Below are 23,247 nucleotides of genomic sequence, written 5' to 3'. Positions count from 1 at the left end.
CAATGGCCGGCTGATAGTTCAATGCCGTGCATGCAATCTGTGGGGTCACTTCGCCCGAGAGTGTACAACGACGAACACACTGAAGTTGTTATGCAGATGGTGTGGACCTGGTGATCATGAAGATGCTAGGTGTCCGAGGTCGGGAGTAAACTTGATCATTGTCGGGATGGACGAAGAAGAGGTTTTGGCCATCACACGGAAGCAAGCGAAAGTGTACCTTGACCCAGCGGAAGAAAAGAAGAGACTGGAGGAAGCACAGGGAGAGATCTAGAAAGCAACACAGGCAGAAATGGCACACCTGAAAAAAATGCTTGGTACCTCCATACGGAACTGCGCAGAACAGAACATTGTACGGCAAATATTGCAAGCCGAGATACCGGTCAGGATAAATGATCTGTTGCTCACTATGCCTTAGCTCCGATCGACACTCGCAAAAATCGTTTGCGCTGCTAAACTACTAGGAGATTATGGAAGGGAGCAGGAAAGTGGAGCAAGTACAACAGACAAAAAGGAGAAGGAAAGTGGCGCAAGTGCAGAAGATCCGATGCTGTTAGCCCTCTCATCCGGACGCCATCCGGCAGTCGTCGAAATGGGAATTCTCGGGACTGTATTGACAGAAACGATTGTGGACAGAGGGTCCGGTGTCAATGTGTTGCCTGAAGACACCTGGAAAAGGTTGGGACAACCGACATTATGGCCACCTACATTCCAACTGTTAACAGCCGATCAACATGGAATCAAGCCATTGGGAGTCCTGACAGCACAACCAGTGAAGATTGGAACACAACCATTCTTGTCGGATTTCGTCGTGATCCCACTAAAGCGGAGAGGATATGATGCCATTCTGGGCCAGGGGTGGTTGATACAAGCCAAGGCAAAACACGATTGGAAGAAAAATACTTTATCACTTGAAAGCAAAGGCCGAAAGTATGTCATCGATCTACACACTCAAATGGTCGGGGAAAAAGCTCTATCATCAGATTCCGATGAAGAAGAGGATGAAAGGAGGCAGAATATGGAACCAGATTAGGAGGGAGTCCTGCGGTTGGAAGGAGGATTGATAGACGACGATCTGGATTCGGTGAACGGTCTTTACTACTAGCAGATAGAGGACTATGAACTCTTTCCGAGCTGTAACATGTTAAGAGTCGACGAAGGTAAGAAAGAAGGAAATGAATGTCCGGAGGAACACAGAGAAGCTAAAGAAGGAAATGAATGTCCGAAGGAACTTGGAGAAGCCGAAGGAGGAAATGAATGTTCGAAGCAACATAGAGAAGCCGAAGAAGGAAACGCAGGTATGAATGAAGCTGAAGGAAAGAACATATAGTACGAATTCAAAAGGAGGAAAGATTCCACTGTACGACTGCGCAGGAAGAAAGTATTACGTCAAACCACAGATATAGCAGAATGGTGTTAGCAGCAAGGAAGACACATCATACGGTCCACACAGGAAACAAAGTGGAAGGGTTTAATAAAAGTTGCAGCAGTACGGAGTGGACATGTTATTGACAGCTAGAAGGGGCAGCTGATGGAGTCCATGGTACCGAGCTTTGGAAACAAACCGGGCGATATGGAAAACCGGATGGAGAGATCGTGTACCTTAAATAAACTTGATGAGCAACAATTGCAGGAGTGGGCTACGGAGGTGACACAGAATAGGTGCAAACCATGGCACGATAGACACTTGAAATTGAGCAAGTTCCAACCAGGACAGTGGGCGTTGAGGTATGACGGATGGAACGAGATCAACCCAGCCAAGTTTCAAATGAAATGGGTTGGGCCATATCAGCTTCGAGAAGTGGGTGATAACGGAGCAATAAAACTATGGATGCTAGACGGAAAGGAAGTCGCCGACACAATGAAGAGGTCGAAGTTGAATGTCTACCATGATAATGCACCTCCGTGGACGAACAACTGAGAGAAGACTGTAAGTACTGTATATATGTAAATATTGTACATAATTGTTCCTAAAACAAAAAAAAACCAAAAAAAAAAAAAAAGAAAAGTGAAAAAAAAAAGAAAAAAAGAAGAAAAGAAAGTGTCAGAAGCATAGTTCCAAAAATCGCCATGAAATCGCCGAAATCGCCGAAATCGCGATAAGATTCATGGCTCCCGATTTTTTTGGAATCGGAAATCGCTGGTGGCGATTTTTTCGCATGAATCGCCTGAATCGCCAAAATCGGCAATTCATGGAAAAAATCGCCAGAATCGCCATCGGGTATCGCCAGAAATCGGCCGCGGCAGCAAGGATAGAAAGTTCAATTTTTTAAAAAAAACACATGTTTTATTTGCTTTCTAAGTTGACTTTCCTCTTTGTTATAACCCTAAAGAGCCTTCTATTTGCTTAGTATGAGTAGAAGAGAGGAAGAGTGAGAGAGAAGAAGAGAAAAGAGAATCCATAGGTTTCCAACCGGCAAGAAGGAAGAGCACCAAAGAGATCAGAAGTCCATTTGGGGAGGCCATAAATTGCATTGGGAGCATTAAGGAGTCAATATCAACACTCCTCAACTCATTTGCAAGAGGTAAGTGTTGGTTTTTTTTTTGCATGTTAGTGTAGTATGCATTTTTTGTCAAATTTTTTTAGTGTTCATTTGCAAATCTTGAATGTTTTTTATTTTTAGTTTTACTAAATTGCAAACTAGGGTTTGTTGTTTTGTAGTTTTTGTTTATTAGTTGCAAACTTTGATTTTTTACATGAATTTTTTTATTGCAGCAGCCCTTTGCTTTCATTTTCCAATTTCCACAATGGGTAAAAAAGATGAATGCTGGAAATATAATGAAGAGTTTCCTGGGAGAACCAAATATCAAACAAAATGTATATTTTGCAAAGAAAAAATAAATTCGGGAGGTATCTATAGATTGAAATACCACATTGCTGGCATACCTGGCCATGATGTCACAGTTTGCACTCAACAAACCGCTGAGGCAAAACGCTCTTGTTTAGTGGCATTAGAAAAAATTGAACAAGACAAGTTGACTAAGAAAATGCAACTTGAAGGGTTAAGAGGTATTGGCTCCCGTGCTCCCACATCTGCAACCACATCTACATCTGCAAGTGCATCTGCATCAGCTTCCGCATCCGTAGGTTGTGTTGGGGAGGGTTCTTCTAGGCCTCCTTTTCATCCTAGTGCTAGTGCTCATGTGAGTGTTAGTGGTAGTCGGTCTCATACTGAGACAGAGTCCAACACCAACCTATTGCGGCCTAGAGTGCGGAAAAGCAGAATGGATAGTTACTTTGTGCCCCGCACTACTCCTGGCTCCCAACCCACGCTTGAGGGCATGGGTTTGAACAAGGAGATTCATGATGCTGCCAGAAAAGAGATTTGCAAATTCTGGTACTTTTGCAACATTCCATTTATTGCAGCCAGGTAATTGATTCTTTTTTCTTTGTTATCTTCAAAGTTAAAGTTAAAAGTAAAAGCAAAACTTTAATTATATCTACTTGTTTTATGATTTTAGTTTTTGACATCTAAATTTCTAATCAATATCATTATCTATTTGTGACAGGACTCCTTATTGGCAGAACATGATAGATGCAGTTGCCATTTGTGGTCCGGGGTTTAAAGCCCCAACTGAGGCTGAGTTGAGTGGATACCTCCTGGAGGAAATGGTTGAGGATATGAGGCATGAGCTTGAGGACAACCGAAAGGAGTGGATCGAAAAGGGTTGCACCATCATGACTGATGGTTGGACAGATAGGAGGGGAAGAACACTCCTCAATTTTCTTGTATCCTGTGGAGGTGATTGATCATTCTACTTTCCTACATACATAATTTTGAATCGTGATTGACTATTTCAAATTTTGATTTGTTGATTGCTAATAGTAATTATAATTCGTTGTTTTGTTACTTGTAGGATATACCATGTTCCTCAAATCCATTGATGCTTCTGCTCATGTAAAAAACGCCACATACTTATGTGAGGTTATTGAGGAAGTTATAGCAGAGGTGGGGGAACAACATGTGGTGCAAGTGGTGACGGATAATGCAGCAAGTTATGCTGCTGCAGGTAAACTTTTAACTTTTTAAGTTTTGAAAATAAATTTATTTGAATTTTGAACTTTTTCTAATTCTAACTTAGAATTTCTAAGTTTCCTAAGTTCTAAGTTCTAACATGTTTGAAATTTGAATTTCTAATTATCTTAAAATTGTTGTAGGCAAACTTTTGATGGAGAGGCACCCCACCATATTTTGGTCCCCTTGTGCAGCACACTGCCTTGACCTCATGTTGGAGGAAATTGGCAAACTTGAGTGGGTCAAGTCATGTGTGGAAAAGGCAAAAAACATATGTAAGTTTATTTATAATCATTCATTTGTCCTTAGCACAATGAGGAAGTACACAGGAGACAAAGAGTTAGCTCGTCCAGGGATCACGAGGTTTGCCTCGAATTTCATCACCTTGCAGTCCTTGTTGACATCAAGGGATGATTTGAGGAGCATGTTTGTTGGGCGGGAGTGGATTTCATCTTCCTATGCTACGACCACTGCAGGGATAGATGTGGTGGATTGCATATTTGATGATGATGGTTTTTGGAAACCTGCTAGAGAAATACTTAAGGTAATTTTATTGCAATTTAACATTTAATATTTTACAGTTTACTATGCTAATTGTTTAATGATTTAGTTTTACCTTATATTATTGAATTATTCTATGTTTAAGTTTTGACTCAAATTTTTGTTTTACTTTATATGTAGGCCACTGAGCCTCTTGTATCTCTCCTACGAACTGCTGATGGGGAGAAGCCCTCTATGGGCTACATATATGAGGGCATGGATAGGGCCAAGGAGGCCATTAAAGCTCAGTATGCAGGAGTGCAGGAGAAGTATGCCCCTATTTGGGACATCATTGATAGGAGATGGCAGAATTAGCTCCACAGACCCATCCATGCAGCAGCTTACTTTTTGAATTCGGCATTTCGTTTCCGTCCTGACTTCAAGGCGGATGAGGAGGTTCTCACCGGATTATATACAGTGATCCAGAGGTTGAGTACTGATGAGGATAGCAGTGCTGCAATTATTGAGCTTGATAAGTTCAATAATAAAGAAGGGCCACTTTTCTCTAGCAGGGTAGCCATAGATGCTCGGGAAACAATACAGCCAGGTAAAAATTAAATAATATATTCAATGTTCATGAATCTAGATTCTAAACTTAAAGTTGATTATGTAATTTTAGAGTTAACTTGTAATTTGTAATTTGTAAATGAGACTAATTATTTTTATTTTCCCTTATTTCAGATAGATGGTGGCAAATGTTTGGGGCCACAACCCCAAAACTTCAAAAAATTGCCATTCGTATTCTGAGTCAGCCAAGCAACGCTTATGGATGTGAGCGCAGTTGGTCCATGTTCGAGCACATCCACTCGAAGAGGAGAAACAGGTTGACAGTGCAGAGGTTGAATGATCTTGTCTTCGTTCATTACAACCTCCGTCTTAGGATCAGACAGATTTTGGGCACTGACTCCTCTCCGATCATTCTGGAGGAGATTGATCTAGAATCAGAGTGGCTCACAGAGGTTGTAGATCCAGTCTTCACTGAGGAAGACCGTGCGTGGATTGACCAGGTGGATATAGAGGCTGAGGCAGCTAGAGCACGTTCTTCAGGCATTGGTAGACGCACACGTGCACGCACAGACACAGGCCCTAGCGACATTCGTGAGCCCATCTTATATGCGGGAGATATGGCTCGACAGTCCTCTAGGACCTACATTAGACGCCTTGCTACTAGGCAGACTGGATACTCAGAGGCTGAGGCTGAGGCTGTAGCCGAGCTTGAGGATGATGTTGAGGATGATGATGACTATGAGCCTGAGGCTTGAGCTGGAGCCTTGTTTTTATATTTTGTTTACAGATATTGATACTGAATCATTGATAGACATATGTTTCAAAGTTTCAAACTTTCATGGATCTTCATCTTAGATTCTTACATAAATTTATGATTTGATGTCTTATGGATCATCTTACATACATTCTATGATTTAAATCATTATGATCATTTGATTTCTATTTACTTCAGCTAGCCTACAATTTACATTTTAGAATCTTAGATAACATAGTTACGTATGTGATGGATTTTATGTTTCATGTTTATGTATGTTAAGTTTTAACTTCTATTTGATGATGTTATAGTGTGCTTAAGTTATATTCAATAAAGGGTGCATGAAATAAGTTTTAAATTGTTAAAATCTTTAAATTTAACGGGTTTTTTCAAATTTGCCGATTCATCGCCGATTCATTGCCGATTCATTGCCGATTCACGATTCGATTCGACCTTGCCGATTCCGATCCGATTCCGATTCACGTTTCTTTGACTCAGAAGTCACCGTAGGGATGTCTCAAGTAACCGTACGGCTTTTCTAAAGTCATTGTATGGCTTGTAATTGCTTGCTGTATGGATTTTCTAATGAAGATGCAGTGTACGGGTTTTAAAAGGCTACCGTACGGTGTTTAGTAGGCAGGCTATGTACGGGTTTTATGCAGCCACCGTACGGCTTTTGAGTCCCTGTCATCGTACGGACTTTTCAGATGCTGTGTAACTGTACGGATTTCTCAGATGCAGTCAGATAGGCACCATACAGATGCTGCACACGGATTTGGGAGCCAGTCATTGTACGGATTCCAGGAGCCAGTCACCGTACGGATTTTGGAGGTTGAGTTTTTGTACGGCTTTGTTAAAAGCTCGCCGTACGGATTTCCTCATGTATATGTTATTTGCTGTACGAAATTCGGGAGTCTCAGTGCGATTTTTTTTAAAAACAGTCATCGTACGGATTTTCCAACATGGTCACCGTATGGATTTTCTGAAGCAGCCAATGTACGGATTTTCAGTATAATATGGTGTACGTGTTTTGCATAAATGATAAATATGGTGTACGGCTTCTACCTATTATTGCATTCAGATTTTGAATGGCATTCCAGGTTATTGCATAAGGAATTGGCGTAACATGGCAGAGGGTGGCAGGAGGTTTTTAAAAAAAAAAAAAGAAAAATGTCGACAAATCAAGAATGCTCAGAATGAGTAACGGATGATGCCACAGGGTAGAGGAAGAACTAGTGGTTGCTAGAAAGAGTGTAGAATCGGCAGAACATGACAGAAACGGTGTGTTCTGTGCATTTTTCTTTGGGTTTCGAAGTGCTAATTTGGTCTGAGGGGCGTTGCCCCTTGGACGCCCAGTCATTGTGGATATCAGTCGTGGGAAGTGTGACCAGTTGATGAAACCTGGAGTTGCTGCAGGCGTAGTGTGCCAGAGGTGGAAAGATCTACGGAACAAGCATTTTGAGAGGGGTGTTACACGTGGAGTAGGTGTTGGCCGTGAAACTATCTTAGTGGATGCAGGGAGAGCTCAGGAGGAGTTGATCATCCAGTTGAAGGCAGTACAGCGACACTTGGTTCAGTGTACTCGGAATTGGAAGGCAGAAAGTGGCACAGGTGGCTATCAGGGTTAGATGTCAGATTGGCTAAGGTGACAGTGTTGAAGACCAGTTAGTCAGTCAATGTATTTTGGTTGTTGATTTGTCTAAGAGATTTTGTAATAGTCGTTAGGAGACGACTTTTCTTTTTGGGGGGGATGATGTCGTCGGTGGAAATTGTGTATTAGCCGATGGGTCCCTTCGGAAAGGAAATTGTGTATCAGCCGACGGGTCCCTTTGGAAAGGTTTTTTTATGTAGCGACATGTTGTATGTGGCCGACGGACTCCTTCGGGAAAGTTCTTCGGAAAGTATTTATAACCCCTTCGGGAAGCATTGTATTCATCTTATCATTGAAGCATAATGTAATGTCTTTGGCATATGTGAATAAAATAAGAAGTTCTGCTATTCATATCTATTGTCTGTGCGTTGATTTCTCTACCCAGTACGGTAAACAAAGCCCAACCCAGTGACTACGCTCATTCCTTTCTCTATTTCTTTATTTCCTTAATTTTATTTTTTCCTGACATATGAAAATAAAGTGACATTTAATAAGATGAACTTATGTTTTAAAATCACTTTATTAATAAACCATTTACATCTTTAGGCATTAAAGTTATTGATAAGATGGACTCGGATAAGCATGTGTGATAGCTCGCTAGAAAAGTTTCGAGGAGATGCTCCTAGTCCAACATTGAAATGCCAAGAATGTTTAGCCTATTGACTTACTAAAAATAGTAGGTATCTAGAAATCCCATTGAAAAAATCTTGATTGGCCGGAAACTGGAACTGCCTATGCCAAAACTTGATCTTTTCTATTGTTGAATGAAAAATCCTATTCGAATGCAGGCACTCGACTTGCCTTGGTGTATCCATCCAATTTGTGCCCCTACTTTTCTAATGGCAGTTGTGAGAATGTACTGAATGAATGGGCATATCCTCTCCCTAACACACGATTGAGAAAAGCTAGCCCACGGGACCAAGCTAATGATGCTTCAAAATTTACTAGCCTAGAAAGGGGACATTACAGTCCTCCCTCTGCAAAGATTGCTTTCACTTAAACAATTTGCATCTGTTTGCTGAAACCAAATTCCAGGTTCTCATATTCTTCAAAAATTACTAGCCTAGAAAGGGGACATTACAGTCCTCCCTCTCCAGAGATTGCTTTCGCTTAAACAATTTGCATCTGTTTGCTGAAACCAAATTCCAGGATCTCATATTCACTTAAGGGTGATGCTCTACCCATTTGTTGTGCTGGTATAAATATTTCCAATTTTGGAGTTGTGAAGCAACTCAGCATGAACCAATGTATCAATCAACTGAATACTAGGATCCCTAGTACACTGAATCATCCTCATCTTGCATTCCTACAAGACAACTTGCTATGTGCTACTATCATAAGAGAAAATTTTCTCTATCCAACTGAGAATCTCACTCCATCTGTAACCACATACAACCCTAATATTAAGTGGCGGTGAAAGCTCCACATCATGCCAACCCAAATCTCTCCATGTAGCTCCTTGATACAAAACAATCCATAGGAATGCTCCACCTAGATCCCAAGGGAAGACTTGTGTGATGCCCCTAATATCACTAAACAACTCTTGAAATAGTTGTGCCAATGAAGATAACACTTGCCAAACTATCACATTCACCATGCCACCATGATGAAAATGCTGTAGTAATCCAACAGGAGTGAACATTTCAAAAGAGAGCATCTTGAAGAGCCAACCTAGCTCACTTCTCTCATTTGCACAAGGACATGCATCATATCGACTATATAATTCCTGTGCACAAGGGGAATCTATCAAAATCAAAATAGGTCCAAGAAGATCATCAGCTCCTTGCTGCTCAACTCTGACCTCATCTTTACCATGCCAAAAGGAGTGAAGCCAATCAATGGAAGCCACCCAAACTATAGTGCTAACTCTGTCAATACTTGGGTCCCAAAGCAAACTACTGTCACATCCATCGGCTACGAGGAGTTACAAATCACTAAAGGTATTTGCAACCCCACAATTGTATCCAACCATTGCTAGAATCCTATGGATGTGTTGACTCTGCAAGTAACCGAGCTTGCTGCAACTGACACCATAATTACCCTACAACCTTGTATCTGCATGAGACCTTTGTGATATAGAGGTATTCGACTTTGTAACATACCATTTTTACTAAGCTGGAAATAAAGAACATATTCTAAGATTATAATCCGAATATCATAACGGAATGACATGAAGTAATTTTGAAACAATACATCATACATAAATGAAACTATTTATGAATTTATTATACAAGCTATAAAATCAAATTTAAGTAATGACTATATCCATTTCATATGAAAGACAACTAAATTAACTTCCATAACTGATTTCTACGATTACATTTTGAAAGAAGCAAATCAAATTAACCATATTTACAACTATACATTTCAAAGTAATATAAAATTATGTGCAAGTAAAAGACTTAGAATTTCATACATGAATTGAAATAATTGACGATGTGTTGTGCAGGCCTCGACATCTAGTGAAGAGAAGAAGCATTGACATAGGCTTAACTTCTCAACCGTGGACCTTAACATATCCTCACACAATCTCTTACGAGAAAGACCCTCCCTCCCCCAGTTTAGGCTTGGGATACCATAGTCCTGCCATCCCGAGTGTACCAGTGTTAGAGTGTCAGCTAAGCAGTAGACAAGGCTGAGGAATTCCTCTATCAACCTTCCCTCTATTAGCTAGCACTCTTGACCCCTAGTGATCATTTGTGGCAAGCATGCCTCTAATCTACCTTGGCTAAGGATTTAGGTGGGCATTGAACAGCCTAATCACCACTGCTCGACTTCACAACCAAATATATTTGGGACAATCATGAGCTGACTTGGACTAAGCAATTTCTTTCTTTAACTGCTTCAACTGGATTGAATTATCTCAGTCGGATTGAAGTATAATGTAAATCATAATTAAAATGATATGTATAAATGTGTGATTGTATATACATATACATTTATTTAAGCATTCTAAAATGATTGATTAAACAATAATAATAATATGAGTCACACCATTGAACGATCTGTTGAGAACAGATCGTATTACAGCATTATGACCAGTTTGCATTCATCAGCGATCACATTTATTAATTAAGCTTCTATTACATTATGGTCAGGCTTGTTTTAGATTACGATATGAATATGATCGGGTTCCATGTTTCGTATTAGTGTTAATTCAAACAGCCACACCCCACATAAGGTCATGACCTGCGTGGCCTAAGCCACGTAGAGTTATGGCCCTAGGTGGGGTGTGGCTGTTTGAATTAATATAAATAGTGTCTGATATCGCTGCATGGGAAAACATTAATCTCAGTCCATGTGAATACCCGCAGTGATATCTAAAGTAAATATTTCTTCTTTAGTATGTAATGTTAAATATACAGCAGTGATAATAACACAGCTACAGAACTTTATTAAAGTGTAGAGAACTATATCAGAATTATCATTTGATCAATTTGAATTGAAATAATTATTTATTAAACTCTATTGCTGATCTGCACTCCTTAACAATCAGATGGACTCGGACAAGCATCTGCGATAGCTCGTTGGAAAGTTCTCGACAAGATGCTCCTAGTCTAGCTCTGAAATGCCAAAATTGTTGAGCCTATTGACTTACTAAAAATAGTAAGTATTTGGAAACCCTAGTGAAACAACCTTGATTTGCCGAAAACTGTAACTGCTTAGGCCAAGAATCAATTTGATCCTTGAGAAATCCCGGTTAGCCCATGACACCAAGGCAAAGAAAGCTAATGACACATCAAAATTCTTGAAAAGGGGATGTTACAACACTTGACAAAAAAGTAACATTTATCTTTTATTGGGCTTTAAAAATAACAAAAACATTGCTTCTTCCCCATTCTTCTTGAAATTTTAGTCATTTTTGATTTCTTGAATTTTACCCAAGCAAACAAGATTACAATTGTACTTTTGGCCCATCTTACTAGTTTGTTATGCGCTAAACCCTCGGTATGGGTTTGTTCTGGATATAGGTCTAGGTTGAGTTTGCCATTGATGTTGCCCAAGGTCCCATGAAACACTTGTGGGTTTATTTTGTGCTAACTTGGGCAAACCCCCAACAAATATGGTGGGTGTTGGTTCCCAAAACTAGAAATTAGAATCCTATGAGCCTTGCCTGCTCGATGCTGGGATATCTAATCAGTTGTGGCCAACTTGACAAGATCAATCAATTTGATCTGGATCGTTTGTGCTTCTGGTTCTGCAAAACCAAGGCCAATGCACTTGAATCTGGATAACAAATTTGGATCCAAGACGTTTATGGTAGAAAGATTTAATGCAAAGACAATTTCCCAAAATGGCAAGAGGTTAAGGAAACTTTTGGATTGCTAATAGTGAGTATTAATCTTCAAAAATACGATTACTTTAATAGACTTGTAAATGCTGAAATAAGATTGAAAGTGAATTATTAAAACAAATAGATATCAAAACCTTGAAGGAAAGAGATTAGATTATTGCCAGCATATGGATAGAGAATTATGACCGAGTTATTGATTAGTGTTGAAATTTAAAAGGGCGATAGAGTCAAAATTATACGTTTTCACATACAACTCTATGATATTATGTATATTAAATCTATAAACAATTCAATTATTAGGATGTGTCAGATCACTTCGTATTCATGCATATTTGAACTAGTCTATGATGTTTTAACCCTTATAGGGACAAAATAGATACAAATAAGGAAACAATCACAATATTTCACAATATTTGTATTTGTCGGGTTTAAATAGCAATGAACAATATGATCCACTTATCCTAATAACAAATTATTAATAGAAAATAAAGATGATCACAAAGGATGAATTATATAGTAATTTAACTCTAAAGTAAGTAAAAATCTTATAATTATACTGCAGAGAAAATCATATTGAAGACATTCAAATATTGATGCTCCACTCAACACAATTTTCAAACAATATTGAAATTAATGCCCAATAGTTCACTATCGAAGAGCTTGGTTCAAACTTCAATCTTTTTCAAGGAAGGAATTTAAATATCATATAAGCTTTAGGAATGCAAAGAGTTTTTGGTAGATATGAACGGTGTTCTTTGTTTGATTTTTCATCATATATTTATAAAGAGTGGAAACCCACTGGGTAACTTGAAAAGGGTCACACCCTTTCTAAACTAATAACTAACCATTGTTATGATTCTAATATAGTTTGATTTTGCTACAATATAATTGGCAGTGTAATTTTTTCTCTCGTGCATATATACCCAAGCTTTTGCTTCATACCGCTTGCGATTTCTTTGCACAAATCTTGTGAAATTGGAAACACTTAATGAATCTTCAGACCTCCGGAGGAATCTACAGGAATATAAGTCTCTGTCCTGTGGGCCTTCAAACATCTTCACAAGGCTAGTCAAATTTGTGACCTTAGAAGTATTTCGAGCCAGAAGCATCCAATTACTCGCCTTACACCTAGTGCTCCCACTCCTTCATATTCCTACAACAAAAAGAATATGTTAAATATCGATCAATAGACATTAAAGCTTCAGTGGTTTTGCAGAATATGAGGTTTAGAAATTTGCTTGATTGTTCAACGTCAACACTTAGGGTCGCAAAATATCTGCCCGTTCATGGCTCCCTTTCCTTGTATGATACTTAATCTGCAAAATTATTTTGTGACAATAATTCCTGAATGTAAAAAATAAAAACATATAACAGTATCCTTGCAATTAGAATCATCATTGTTAAGATGTGCCTCTATTATTCTCTGCCGTCATCATTATTGCTTGTGCTGGATGAGAAGCGGGATATAAAATCTTCTCTTGATTGTAAAGATGGCATTTTTTACCGCCACCATGATATTTCTTGTATTGTGGAAACGAATGGGTTGTATTCCTCCATCAAAAGCATGTGTCGCGCTTTTTAATTCTGTGCATACTTATCACTGTATGCTTCTTAATAATTTCGTCGCAGATATCCAGAATAATACATACATATTTTCCTGCATTGTTATTCATTCGTAGGCTATTGGAACCATTATGTATCTCATTGCTGACAATACAGTATTGCCTCCCTGTAAACTTGTGATCATCATAGTATTCAATAAGGAGATTAGTTGAGAGCTTTGTACTTTCATCCAGTCAATATCTTGAAACGATTCACCAATCTTAGTGTAGTATAATTGATATGTAATTCCAACATTATTATCTGTATAACAAAATCAAAGACAAAATCATATAGGTAAAGTTATGGCCAGTCGCTCAGATTGGATAATAGATTAGAAACTTTTAGGCATTCTGTGCTTTGCTTCCTAAAATTGATGTTTGAAGGTTTCTTTAACTTTCTTGGTAAAATTTAATTGGTCATAAAAAGTAAAATTTGCCCTGCCCAACCCTAAAATTTGATATAGAAGACATAATAAACTCATTTCTTATATTGTGAATGAAAGCCAAAAGTATTATTCATCATTGTTGAACTTTTGGTTGCATGAATAGAGTTGAAGATTGATTAGTGATGTTCCAAACTGGTTGGTTTTGCTATTCCTTAACATTTGCTATAGTTCTCTTGTTGTCAAGGAGAGCGAAGAGGAAGATTATAACAATTTTCCAAATGCTTTTTTAAAAATGAATAATATTTAACTTTTGTGTGTGTGGGGGGTGGGCGGGAGAGGAGTGTGATTTGGTTCAACCCTAAGTTGCTGATTTGGGTTCGGGGACGGGTTCGGGTTCGGGGTTCGGGTTCGTGGGTTCGTGAGTATATATATATATATATATATATATAGAGAGAGAGAGAGAGAGAGAGAGAGAGAGAGAGAGAGAGAGAGTCACACACAGAAGAGAAACATGCATAGTTGCAAAACAAAGTCATTTCACAATATGAACAATTGTTGCTTGATCATTGATCAATGCCAAATGCCAAAGGGTTTCGGGTCCCTTCAAAACATGTTTTTACCTGAATCTAAAAACATTAAATACTCACTCATTAATCTATCTTCATGATTGTAAAGAAAATTATACATTGAATTACTAAATTGCAAAACATGGACTAGTTCATCAAATAATACATTGAATTACTAAATTGCAAAACAAAGACTAGTTCATCAAATAATAAAGTTTGAATGATGATAGATGACAAGTGTTTAGTAGTTTATCAATAATCATAGTATCAAATGCCTTTCAAGGGTCAATTGGATCATCATAAAATGAGGGATCAATGGCTTCATCCCCAACTGCAACTTTATCTAGATCTTCATCATTGGAACCCAAACTGGTTCCACTAGTCCCATATGCTGCTATATCATCGTCCTCCTCCTTGACATAAGGGATTAGATGAGTGAAATGTTTTATTAAGTTCCTTTGAGAGTTACATAAGAAAACAACTTAAAAAACACTCTTTAAAGTTGTTTTAGCCCCGGGTTTGCTGTGGGTTCGTCTGGGTTCGCTCTAGCAAGGACCCGGACGAATCCTCAGTCAAAACTAAGGACCCTGCCCGGACCCGCAGCAAACCCAGGGGTGAATCCAGACCCGTGTGGACCAGGACCTGAATCCGGGCAGTAGGGGACGAATCCGGCAACTTAGGTTCAACCCTTTGAATATTTTGTTTATTGAACTTGTTGTCATTAGTATTACAATGGCATCCAGTTATAGCTCCATGAGCCAATTCCATTTCAAAATAGACCCAAATATTCTCCTTTTGGAAATGTGTTTAAATGGTACTTAAAATTTTGACCGGTGGGGTTGCGCTTGGATTCATAATGGATGTGTTGTTAGATATTCAAGCTTATATAGTTGAATAAAAGGTCATTTGTGCAGTATCCTTGGAGTAGGCATCAAATATTGCCTAGTAAAAGATGGTAATCTATTCCAAAATCTTAAGTCTTGGCATATATTAGTGGGGGGGGGAGGGAAAGTAGTGTGATTTGGTTCAACCCTTTGAATATTTTGTTTATTGAACTTGTTGTCATTAGTATTACAATGGCATCCAGTTATAGCTCCATGAACCAATTCCATTTCAAAACAGACCCAAATATTATCCTTTTGGAAATGTGTTTAAATGGTACTTAAAATTTTGACCAGTGAGGGTTGCGCTTGGATTCATAATGGATGTGTTGTTGATATTCAAGCTCATATAGTTGAATAAAAGGTCATTTGTGCAGTATCCTTGGAGTAGGCATCAAATATTACCTAGTAAAAGATGGTAATCTATTCCAAAATCTTAAGTCTTGGCATATATTAATGAGAGAAGCAGTAGGTCGTAAATTAAATCATTCTTTGTTGGAGAAATAATCTCAAGGGACGAAGCCCCTCCACCACCTTATAATCTTGAATCTGCGGAGAGCCACCCTTTTTTGCCCACACTTGAAGATTAACCTGTGGGCTATACACATAAGAGATCAGAAAGACCATTGGAAATGACAGTTTATAATGAGTCTGTAGAGATTGATAATCAACACATAGCAAACTGTCTCTATGGAAATGGATTGGCATTTAATTTTGCTAGCTCACCATATTAGAAACAAATGTTTAAAACCTAAAACAATAAATCAAGCTTCTAGAGGCTACAAGGGCCTAGGTTTTGAGGAGTGCCAGATTGGAAAAAGAAGTAAAGTTTGTAGAAGAGTCCTTGAACCCTATAAGGGATTTGTGGTTTGAAACAAGGGCATTCATGGTCAACCATTCACACGCATACAATCTCCTGTGATACAAGTAAGTTTTGCGAAAACTATCCTTGTATCTTTGCAGTTCTAAATTTTATAATTAAATTTTTAAAATTTTCAATTTTGTATATCTTCTTTCTAATTTTGTCTTAATAGGTTGCTAGTTCATCTGCATTTCAGGGGAATTGGAGCATATGTTCCATCCACTTAGTAAAGTGCAATTGACTCCACTAAAAATGTGTAGAGGAGTAGTTGTATGTGCATTCAAACTTGTGGCATCTTACACATAAACAAAGTTGCTCTAAGGAAGGGTACACAAGAAAGTGGCATATTGAGCTAGATCATTTTGATTTGGATGCCACTTCGCTGCACTTGATGTTGGAGATGAGCCATTCAGTTGGCATGAGAGTTGCGCTTGTGCCGGTGCTAGTGGCACTGTTTGCAGTCTTCAAATTTGCCAGTACCTACACCATTTTTGAAAAACTGTTGGATGATTTTATATGAATGATAGCTGATTGGTGACACCTGACATTATTCTATTGTAATTAAAATTTTTAAATCTATATGATGACATTCAAGATTGAGTAATTGACATTGTAATATTTATTAATTTTATGATGGTTTTGTTTATTATATAATATATGATGCTATATGTGGTTTATTTTGAACTTAATCAAATCTGTAAATATCTATTTCTGATTTTTATATGTTTTTGTTTGGACAAAGCCAAAATGAACCCAATTTCATATTTGTTTTTGACTAAATGCACAAACTAAACTCTTGAACCCAAACACAAACTAACTTAGATTTTGGTTTGCTAGGTCAATTGAATTACATTTTATAGAATCAAAACTCTTGTTTTCCTTCAGCTCAAATCCTTTGTTGTACTAATTTGTTTGATGCATGCATGTGTATGTAAACAAAGTAGCTTGTAAGATTACATGTTCATATGATCAAAGTTAATTGGAAGAAACAGCATGCAGGAAAACTAATCTGTATCCAGAATCAGTTGGGATTCCAAACTTATCCTAACATGTAGAACATTTTCTCATTTTTAGGTCAATAAGGTTTTTGTCCAAATACTACTTTATTGACTTGAAATCTTTATTTCTCTTGAAGGTACTACTCTCTTTGTGCATATATGGGTGATGATGATATGTTCAGCTCTGACCTCAGTGATGATCAATTGCGTATGAGGCTTGGCCATATGTCAAACGTACCATGCCAGGTATTTGTGCATTGATTTTTGTTCAAGTATGGAAACAAGTTCTTTAGCTCTCTTTTTATTGCTTTCATTTCTACCAGTTTGAGTGTTATGTCCGTTGTGTGGATGTTAAATTTTCTCCTGAAAATAAATTTAGTTAATATTTAAATGTTTGAACTTTGATGTAGATCACTGAAAAGATAAGTGTTGCCTTTTCTTGGTATCCAAGCAATTGTTGTTCAATTCCAAGAGTTTGAGAACTCGTACTGATTCTATATTCAAGATACCGTATCATACTAAATTGTTTGTTTGGTCACAAGTTAAATATATTTTACCTTTTATTTGAGTAGTTATGTATGATGCTACTTACTGTTATGCAACTTCTGATGAGAATAGTATGAAACAAAATGCTCCACCTAACTCCTTGATACATAACGATCCATGGGAATGCTCCACTTGGATCTCAAGTGAAAAGAATTAGTGATATCCCTAATATCACTAATTCCTGTAATACCTGCACCGATGGAGATGATTGTACTTGCCAAACTAACATAATCACCAAGCCACCATGCTGGAAATGGTGGAGTAACCCAATAGTAGGTGTTGCAGGAGTGAATATTGTAGAAGAGAGCATCTCAAAAAGCCAAATTGCACAAGAATATACATCATAACAACTATCCAAATCTCGCGCACAAGAGTAATCTGTCAAAATAAAAACATTCCCAAGAAGATCATCAGGCTTTTGCTGCTCAACTCTGACTTCATCTGCACGATGCCAGAAGGGGTGAAGCCAATCAGTGCAACCTCCAAACTACAATTCTAACTCTGTCAATACTCGGTCCCAAAGAAAACTTCTCTCACATCCATCACCTATGAGGAGCTAGAAATCACTAAATGTATTTGCAACCCCATAACTGTTTCAAACCCCTACAAGCTTGTACAAATGTGTTAACTCTACAAGTAAACCAACTTGCACCAATTGACACCATAATTACCCTATAACCCTATTTTTGCATGAGACCTCTATCATATAGAAGTAACCAACTCTCTAAGATATATACCAGTATGATGGAAAATTGACTGGTGTCCCTGCACGTAACCTCCCATAATCACTTTATGATTCAGATACTTGGAGCCTCAAGTTTCATCTTCTGAAGATGGTAGACCTCCATCCCATAATGGATGATACAATCTCTTAGCCAATCCATATCTGCACCTCATCAAGTCCACATGTGGATCAAAAGAAAAATGATGAGCACTCCTCACTGTATAGTTGTGTTAAAGAACCCCAACCTTACTCAATGGCTCACACTAAGCACCAGTTGCCTACTGAATGTGGATGAATCATACTCACCCTGATCAACCCTCATGCTATCATCATTGACAACCTCTTCAACTATTACATCTAAGTGTTGATCTAAAATAGAGTGTGACAAACTCAACTTTTGAGTAAGCTCAACAATCTAGTTTTCAACTACTTGAAGTGCCACTAAGGTGTCCTCTAGCGTTTTCTTGGCATTCTTGAGCTCATAAGTACACACATCTACTTGTTCCTTCTTCCTCAATGCTTTTGAATAAATTTGTGTGAGGCCAAAGAGATGATCACTATCTGAAAGGTGTAGATAATTTGATATCATAGTTTTCAACCAGTTGTGGATAATTAACAACTGTGGAAATTCCTCTTTGAATCCCCCTTTGTTTTCCCTCTATTTGTTCCTTCCAAAGGTGTTTTTCAAACATTCCATATGTGTCATCAAAACATGCTAAAGTTCCAATAATTTTATCTTCAGATACTTTCATTTGACTCTCCAAATTAGGTGAACTAGTAGATCTATGAGAGAAGTCAAACGAACATGAGCTGGGGTAACCCATTTCATCACACATATCAATGTCGTGAAGACCATTTTGCATATCCAATTGTGCATTGGAAATAGGGACAGCACTATGGTCAAGAGCAAATCCTTCAGAAAAAGAATTCACATCAAATGTAGTGACCATTAAACCTGAACCAAAGTAAGCATCAACACTCACATAAAATGGGTCATGTCCCCACTCTAGCTCAGTCTAACAGAGACATGTGAGTCAGCTTATTATGGGGTCTTGTAGGCTGACAGGGTTGGATAGAGACCCAGTATGGTTATTCAGTGTTGGGGACTTGGTTTTCTGGTGGGTATTGATCAGTTGGGTGACGTTCCTTGTTTTTAGGAGGCAGTTCCTACATTTATGGGGTTCATTCCTACTTTTTAGGAGGTATGATCATGCCCAGGGTTGGGTTTCCATGAGATGATCCTTTGGGTTCAGTTTCAGAGGGATAGGGCTTGTTTCCTAAATTTTAGGAGCATCCCTAGATTTTAGGGATGAGACTGCCAGTGGATCCTTGATTTCTGACTTCAGTCACAGACAGGTGACAGGATGATTTTATGGTTTGTGATGTCAGTTTGGCAGTTTATGGCTATTTGGGTTATATTTTTAATATTTCCTAAGTTAGCGTTTAATATTTAAATAAGGCTAAGTTAATAGCCATTTTGGAGTAATAAGGGAATTTTGGCCTCATCTGGATGCATATCCCATGTTATGATAGCTCGTTGGAAAGGTCTTGAAATTCTCTAAATCTTCCTCTTTGGTCTTAGGGCAATTTGGTGAGCGGATTTATTACTATGGTGGAAAAGGTCATTTTCTAGTGACATGGTCACTTTAAAATAAGATTTAATTCATTTTTATAGCCAACGCCAATTGGGGGTCACTTTAGGGTTCGAATTGCTTTGCAAGGGGTTATAAGGAGATGGGCGCCATTTCTCATGATTATGCATATTTTTCAAACACTTCTTTTCAGATTTGCTCTGCTTGAGCGATTTGCATTCTGGGACGCAAACCCCAAGGTAATTGCTGGCTGGGACGTAACCCTCAGCAGCATTGGGTATTGGTTTGTCAGTAGTTTCAACAGTATTCAGGAGGAAGGTAGATGCCACTTCAGCTTGGGCCTACAGTTTGTTTTGTTGGGCATGTTCTTTGGCGTATGGGAGGTGAATACTAGCAGCCGTACTCTGCCATTTCTTGCAGCCGTACTTTGTCATTTGCAGCACTTGGATACATAGAAAAATCGGTTACTCAGCAGTAGAATCTTGCATCTTATCAACCGTTTTCATCAGCCAGTTGTGGCGTCATTGTTAGAGGAAATGTACTGGATCTTTTATTTGGCTCTTTAATTTAGAGATCTGCCTAGTACAATTTGTATCAACTCTGACTTTACTGCATATTGTTATTTATTTTCAGACTCTTTTCTTGCCATTTGTTACTTCTCATTTCTATGTGGAATAATCATCAAAAACACAAAAACAAACAAACTCTTCTGCATTTCCGTCTAGTTCTACAAGAAAACATTAATAAACAGGAAAAAACAAAAATAAAATAAATCTACAGCAGATTTGCAGCAGAGATCCATCAGGGATCTTTCAGAGTCATTGGCTGATTGGTCAACTTTCTCACATGAGCTATCAACACACCTGTAAGATACCTCTACCCTCAAATTACCTATCAATAAACTTGTGCAATCAATAACATTTTCCCATGATCATGTGAAGACTCCAAATCATTGGTAGTTGGTTTTCTTCTTTTTTTAGATCACCTATAACTTGTGTATTACATCTCTCCTCATTGCCTTTCATATTTTGTTCACTTGTAGTCTGATTATTAACAGCTGAAAACTCCCCATTACAAATTTCTGACCTATCTTGTGCAAGTAGATCCCTAGCCAACTCATGGTACTGCTTCGTAACCACAACATTCTTGTGTTGTAGTCTTGGATGAAACTCCATCTAATTAATGAAGGGTAATTCTTTCTGAATTTGTGGAGGGAGTTTGTTATACCCATCATACATGTTGAGTATTTCTGTAATTTATTTGGGTTGTGAATATTGGGCTAATTGCTGTTGTATCTTAACAAGATCTATCCTAACCATAGTAATGAGATTCATTGTGAGTTGGGCAAGTCGTCTGAGTCAGCGAGTCAAGTTACCTCAGCCGGGTCAAAATGACCCATGACCTTGTCTCGGTCCGTCAACTCGGTTCACTTGGCTGACTCGCCTAGGTGACTCGGCTGACTCATCTGACTCGGCTGATTTTTAATTTTTTTGCCTTTGTAGTTACATAATCAATGTATGCTATGTATGTGATCAAATTACCTTCTATTATATAGTGTTATTGTGTCTTTAATCTTTATTCAAGAATGGGTGCATGGAATTAATTTAAATCCAAAAAAATCTCTAAATTTCAAGGGTTTTATCACTTTGCCGAGTCATTGCTGAGTCCAAGCCGGGTCACGAGTCGAGTTACCCTTGCCGAGTCCGAGCCGGGTCTGAGTCTCATTACTTGTTCCAGGCCATGTATCTTTCCCATTGCTAGATATTGCAAGACCCTCCCTCAAACTTGTTAGGATAGTTGCTCTTTCAAAATTGCAGAAAGCTGATGTGCTGAGACCTCCAATACCACCTGTAGGGGCTTAAATTATCGCAACCTTAGTCGTCAATTTATCTCTCAAATGTTTTGTTGAACAATTAGTTATCTGCTACTGTTGTAGGGGTGTTGCAAGGAAGGCTTGTTGAAAGATGATAACGCCACTAGTCGAGGACTGAATGATGTCTTTCACTAGAATCAGATTTCCCTCAGTAATAGATGATACATTAAGATTTGAAATTTCAGAAATCTCACCCGAATTTCCATTCTTGAATGAACAGATGGTCCCAAATATTCTACTTATCCTTAACAAGCCACTCTCAGTATACTGACATCCACTGTCAATATCATTAATGCTGATATCCACTTCAGCTTCCCAATCTGGGCTAATGTCTGAGATATGTGGTACTGAATTCATCCATGTGACTGTAACAAACATAGACTTCAAATTATTAAAAAGCAATATTTGTTTACGAATTATTGACCATAAATAGGGAGGATAGAGTGCTCGCAATTGTATTGGTGAGTACAGGCTGAAAAAATTCCAGCTGTTCAAATATTGCCTCAACATATGCTCATGGTGACTAGCAGATCAAGATAAAATGTCCAGTTTTCTTTCTCAGGTATTTTGCCAAATAGTTAACAGTTTCATATCCACTTTTGCAAATTCTACTGCAATTTTGTTAAATAGATGACATATTCCCCTTGGGACATTCTATTGAACAATTTGCTTGCAAATTCAATTGTAGAGTTTAGAGTTGCTGAAATAATGTTCATCAATGCATGTGTTTAAATCAAACTATTTTCGATTGATCTGCATAGATAGCTGGAGCAGTTATATCAGGTAATCAGACAGTACAACCAGAATGTAAAACATGAATGTATATGGAGTTGTCTTGCATCAAAGTGCCCATCTTGTGTTATACTCAGAAGCCAATACAAAGTAAAATACAGGTCTGACCTTTCTATTTAGATCACTGAAAGCATAATATTTAAACAGCCAGCTTCACATTATCATTCCAGATCCCTCTACTCCATCACAACTTAGAACAGGAAATTGCAATCCCGCGCTGAAGTTTTCACTTTGTATGGAAACTTGTAGTTGACAAGTTCAGAGAAATACTTGATGGTTCTCGATGCATGAACCCAACTTGTATTACACTCGCTCAAATATCAAGTGGGAAATTCAGGTTCTGTATGATACCATTTCCTCTTGTTGCTTGACTTTATTCTTTTCTGAGAGGCTTTGTACATATATAACTGCATTTGAAAGAAACACTAATTATTGATATTGCAGAGATGCTAGGAGATGTCCATTTTATTTCAGGAAACATAACATTTTTGTCAAGCCTACAAATTCAATGTGCACAAAAAACAGATGATTCTAGCAGATGAAAATGGAATGCTTTGCTCCAGCTAGGAATGCTCCACAACCCAAACCATTACAAAATCTCTCATAAATATTGATTCCTTTCGTCGTCATAGCTCCAGGCTCTGGACAAACATAGCATGGGTAATAT

The 23,247-nt window shown here is 38.1% G+C and overlaps 3 protein-coding genes across 5 annotated transcripts in view; all 3 read left to right on the top strand.

Annotated features, from left to right (window-relative positions):
* Positions 1-23,247, top strand: part of LOC149578471 (alpha/beta-Hydrolases superfamily protein) — a 90,838-nt gene that overhangs the window by 31,712 nt on the left and 35,879 nt on the right. For both annotated transcript variants that reach the window (XM_089829304.1, XM_089829307.1), the window contains exon 7: positions 17,191-17,299. In XM_089829304.1, coding sequence (XP_089685430.1) covers positions 17,191-17,299 — 109 coding nt within the window. The remainder of the gene's footprint in view (positions 1-17,190; positions 17,300-23,247) is intronic.
* LOC149578474 (uncharacterized) lies at positions 532-4,874 on the top strand. 2 transcript variants are annotated; one of them, XM_089829297.1, is made up of 6 exons: positions 532-2,522; positions 2,714-3,368; positions 3,508-3,740; positions 3,856-4,008; positions 4,157-4,557; positions 4,695-4,874. In XM_089829297.1, exons 2-6 carry the CDS (start codon positions 2,746-2,748, stop codon positions 4,866-4,868), a joined length of 1,584 nt encoding a protein of 527 aa, XP_089685423.1. In that variant the 5' UTR covers positions 532-2,522; positions 2,714-2,745; the 3' UTR covers positions 4,869-4,874. The 2 variants fall into 2 exon arrangements, with proteins under 2 accessions (XP_089685423.1, XP_089685420.1); XM_089829294.1 differs by lacking the exon at positions 532-2,522 and having other exon boundaries at positions 2,643-3,368.
* Positions 4,874-6,006, top strand: LOC149578473 (uncharacterized). Its single transcript, XM_089829316.1, has 2 exons — positions 4,874-5,100; positions 5,235-6,006. Exon 2 carries the CDS (start codon positions 5,249-5,251, stop codon positions 5,813-5,815), a length of 567 nt encoding a protein of 188 aa, XP_089685442.1. The 5' UTR covers positions 4,874-5,100; positions 5,235-5,248; the 3' UTR covers positions 5,816-6,006.

The sequence above is a fragment of the Cupressus sempervirens genome, chromosome 1 (genome assembly GCF_028749045.1).
Source record: "Cupressus sempervirens isolate cs-2001-9-10 chromosome 1, ASM2874904v1, whole genome shotgun sequence".
NCBI classification, from domain to species: domain Eukaryota; kingdom Viridiplantae; phylum Streptophyta; class Pinopsida; order Cupressales; family Cupressaceae; genus Cupressus; species Cupressus sempervirens.
The sequence above is the reverse complement of the archived record's forward strand: the minus strand, read 5'-3'. Positions and strand labels throughout refer to the sequence as shown.

Excerpts from the sequence above, each read along its gene's own strand:
- LOC149578473 (XM_089829316.1), top strand. The coding sequence starts at position 5,249 with ATGTTTGGGGCCACAACCCCAAAACTTCAAAAAATTGCCATTCGTATT.
- LOC149578474 (XM_089829294.1), top strand. The coding sequence starts at position 2,695 with ATGAATTTTTTTATTGCAGCAGCCCTTTGCTTTCATTTTCCAATTTCC. Across the intron at positions 4,009-4,156 it reads AGCAAGTTATGCTGCTGCAG|GCAAACTTTTGATGGAGAGG; the intron begins GTAAACTTTTAA and ends AAATTGTTGTAG. Across the intron at positions 4,558-4,694 it reads CTGCTAGAGAAATACTTAAG|GCCACTGAGCCTCTTGTATC; the intron begins GTAATTTTATTG and ends CTTTATATGTAG.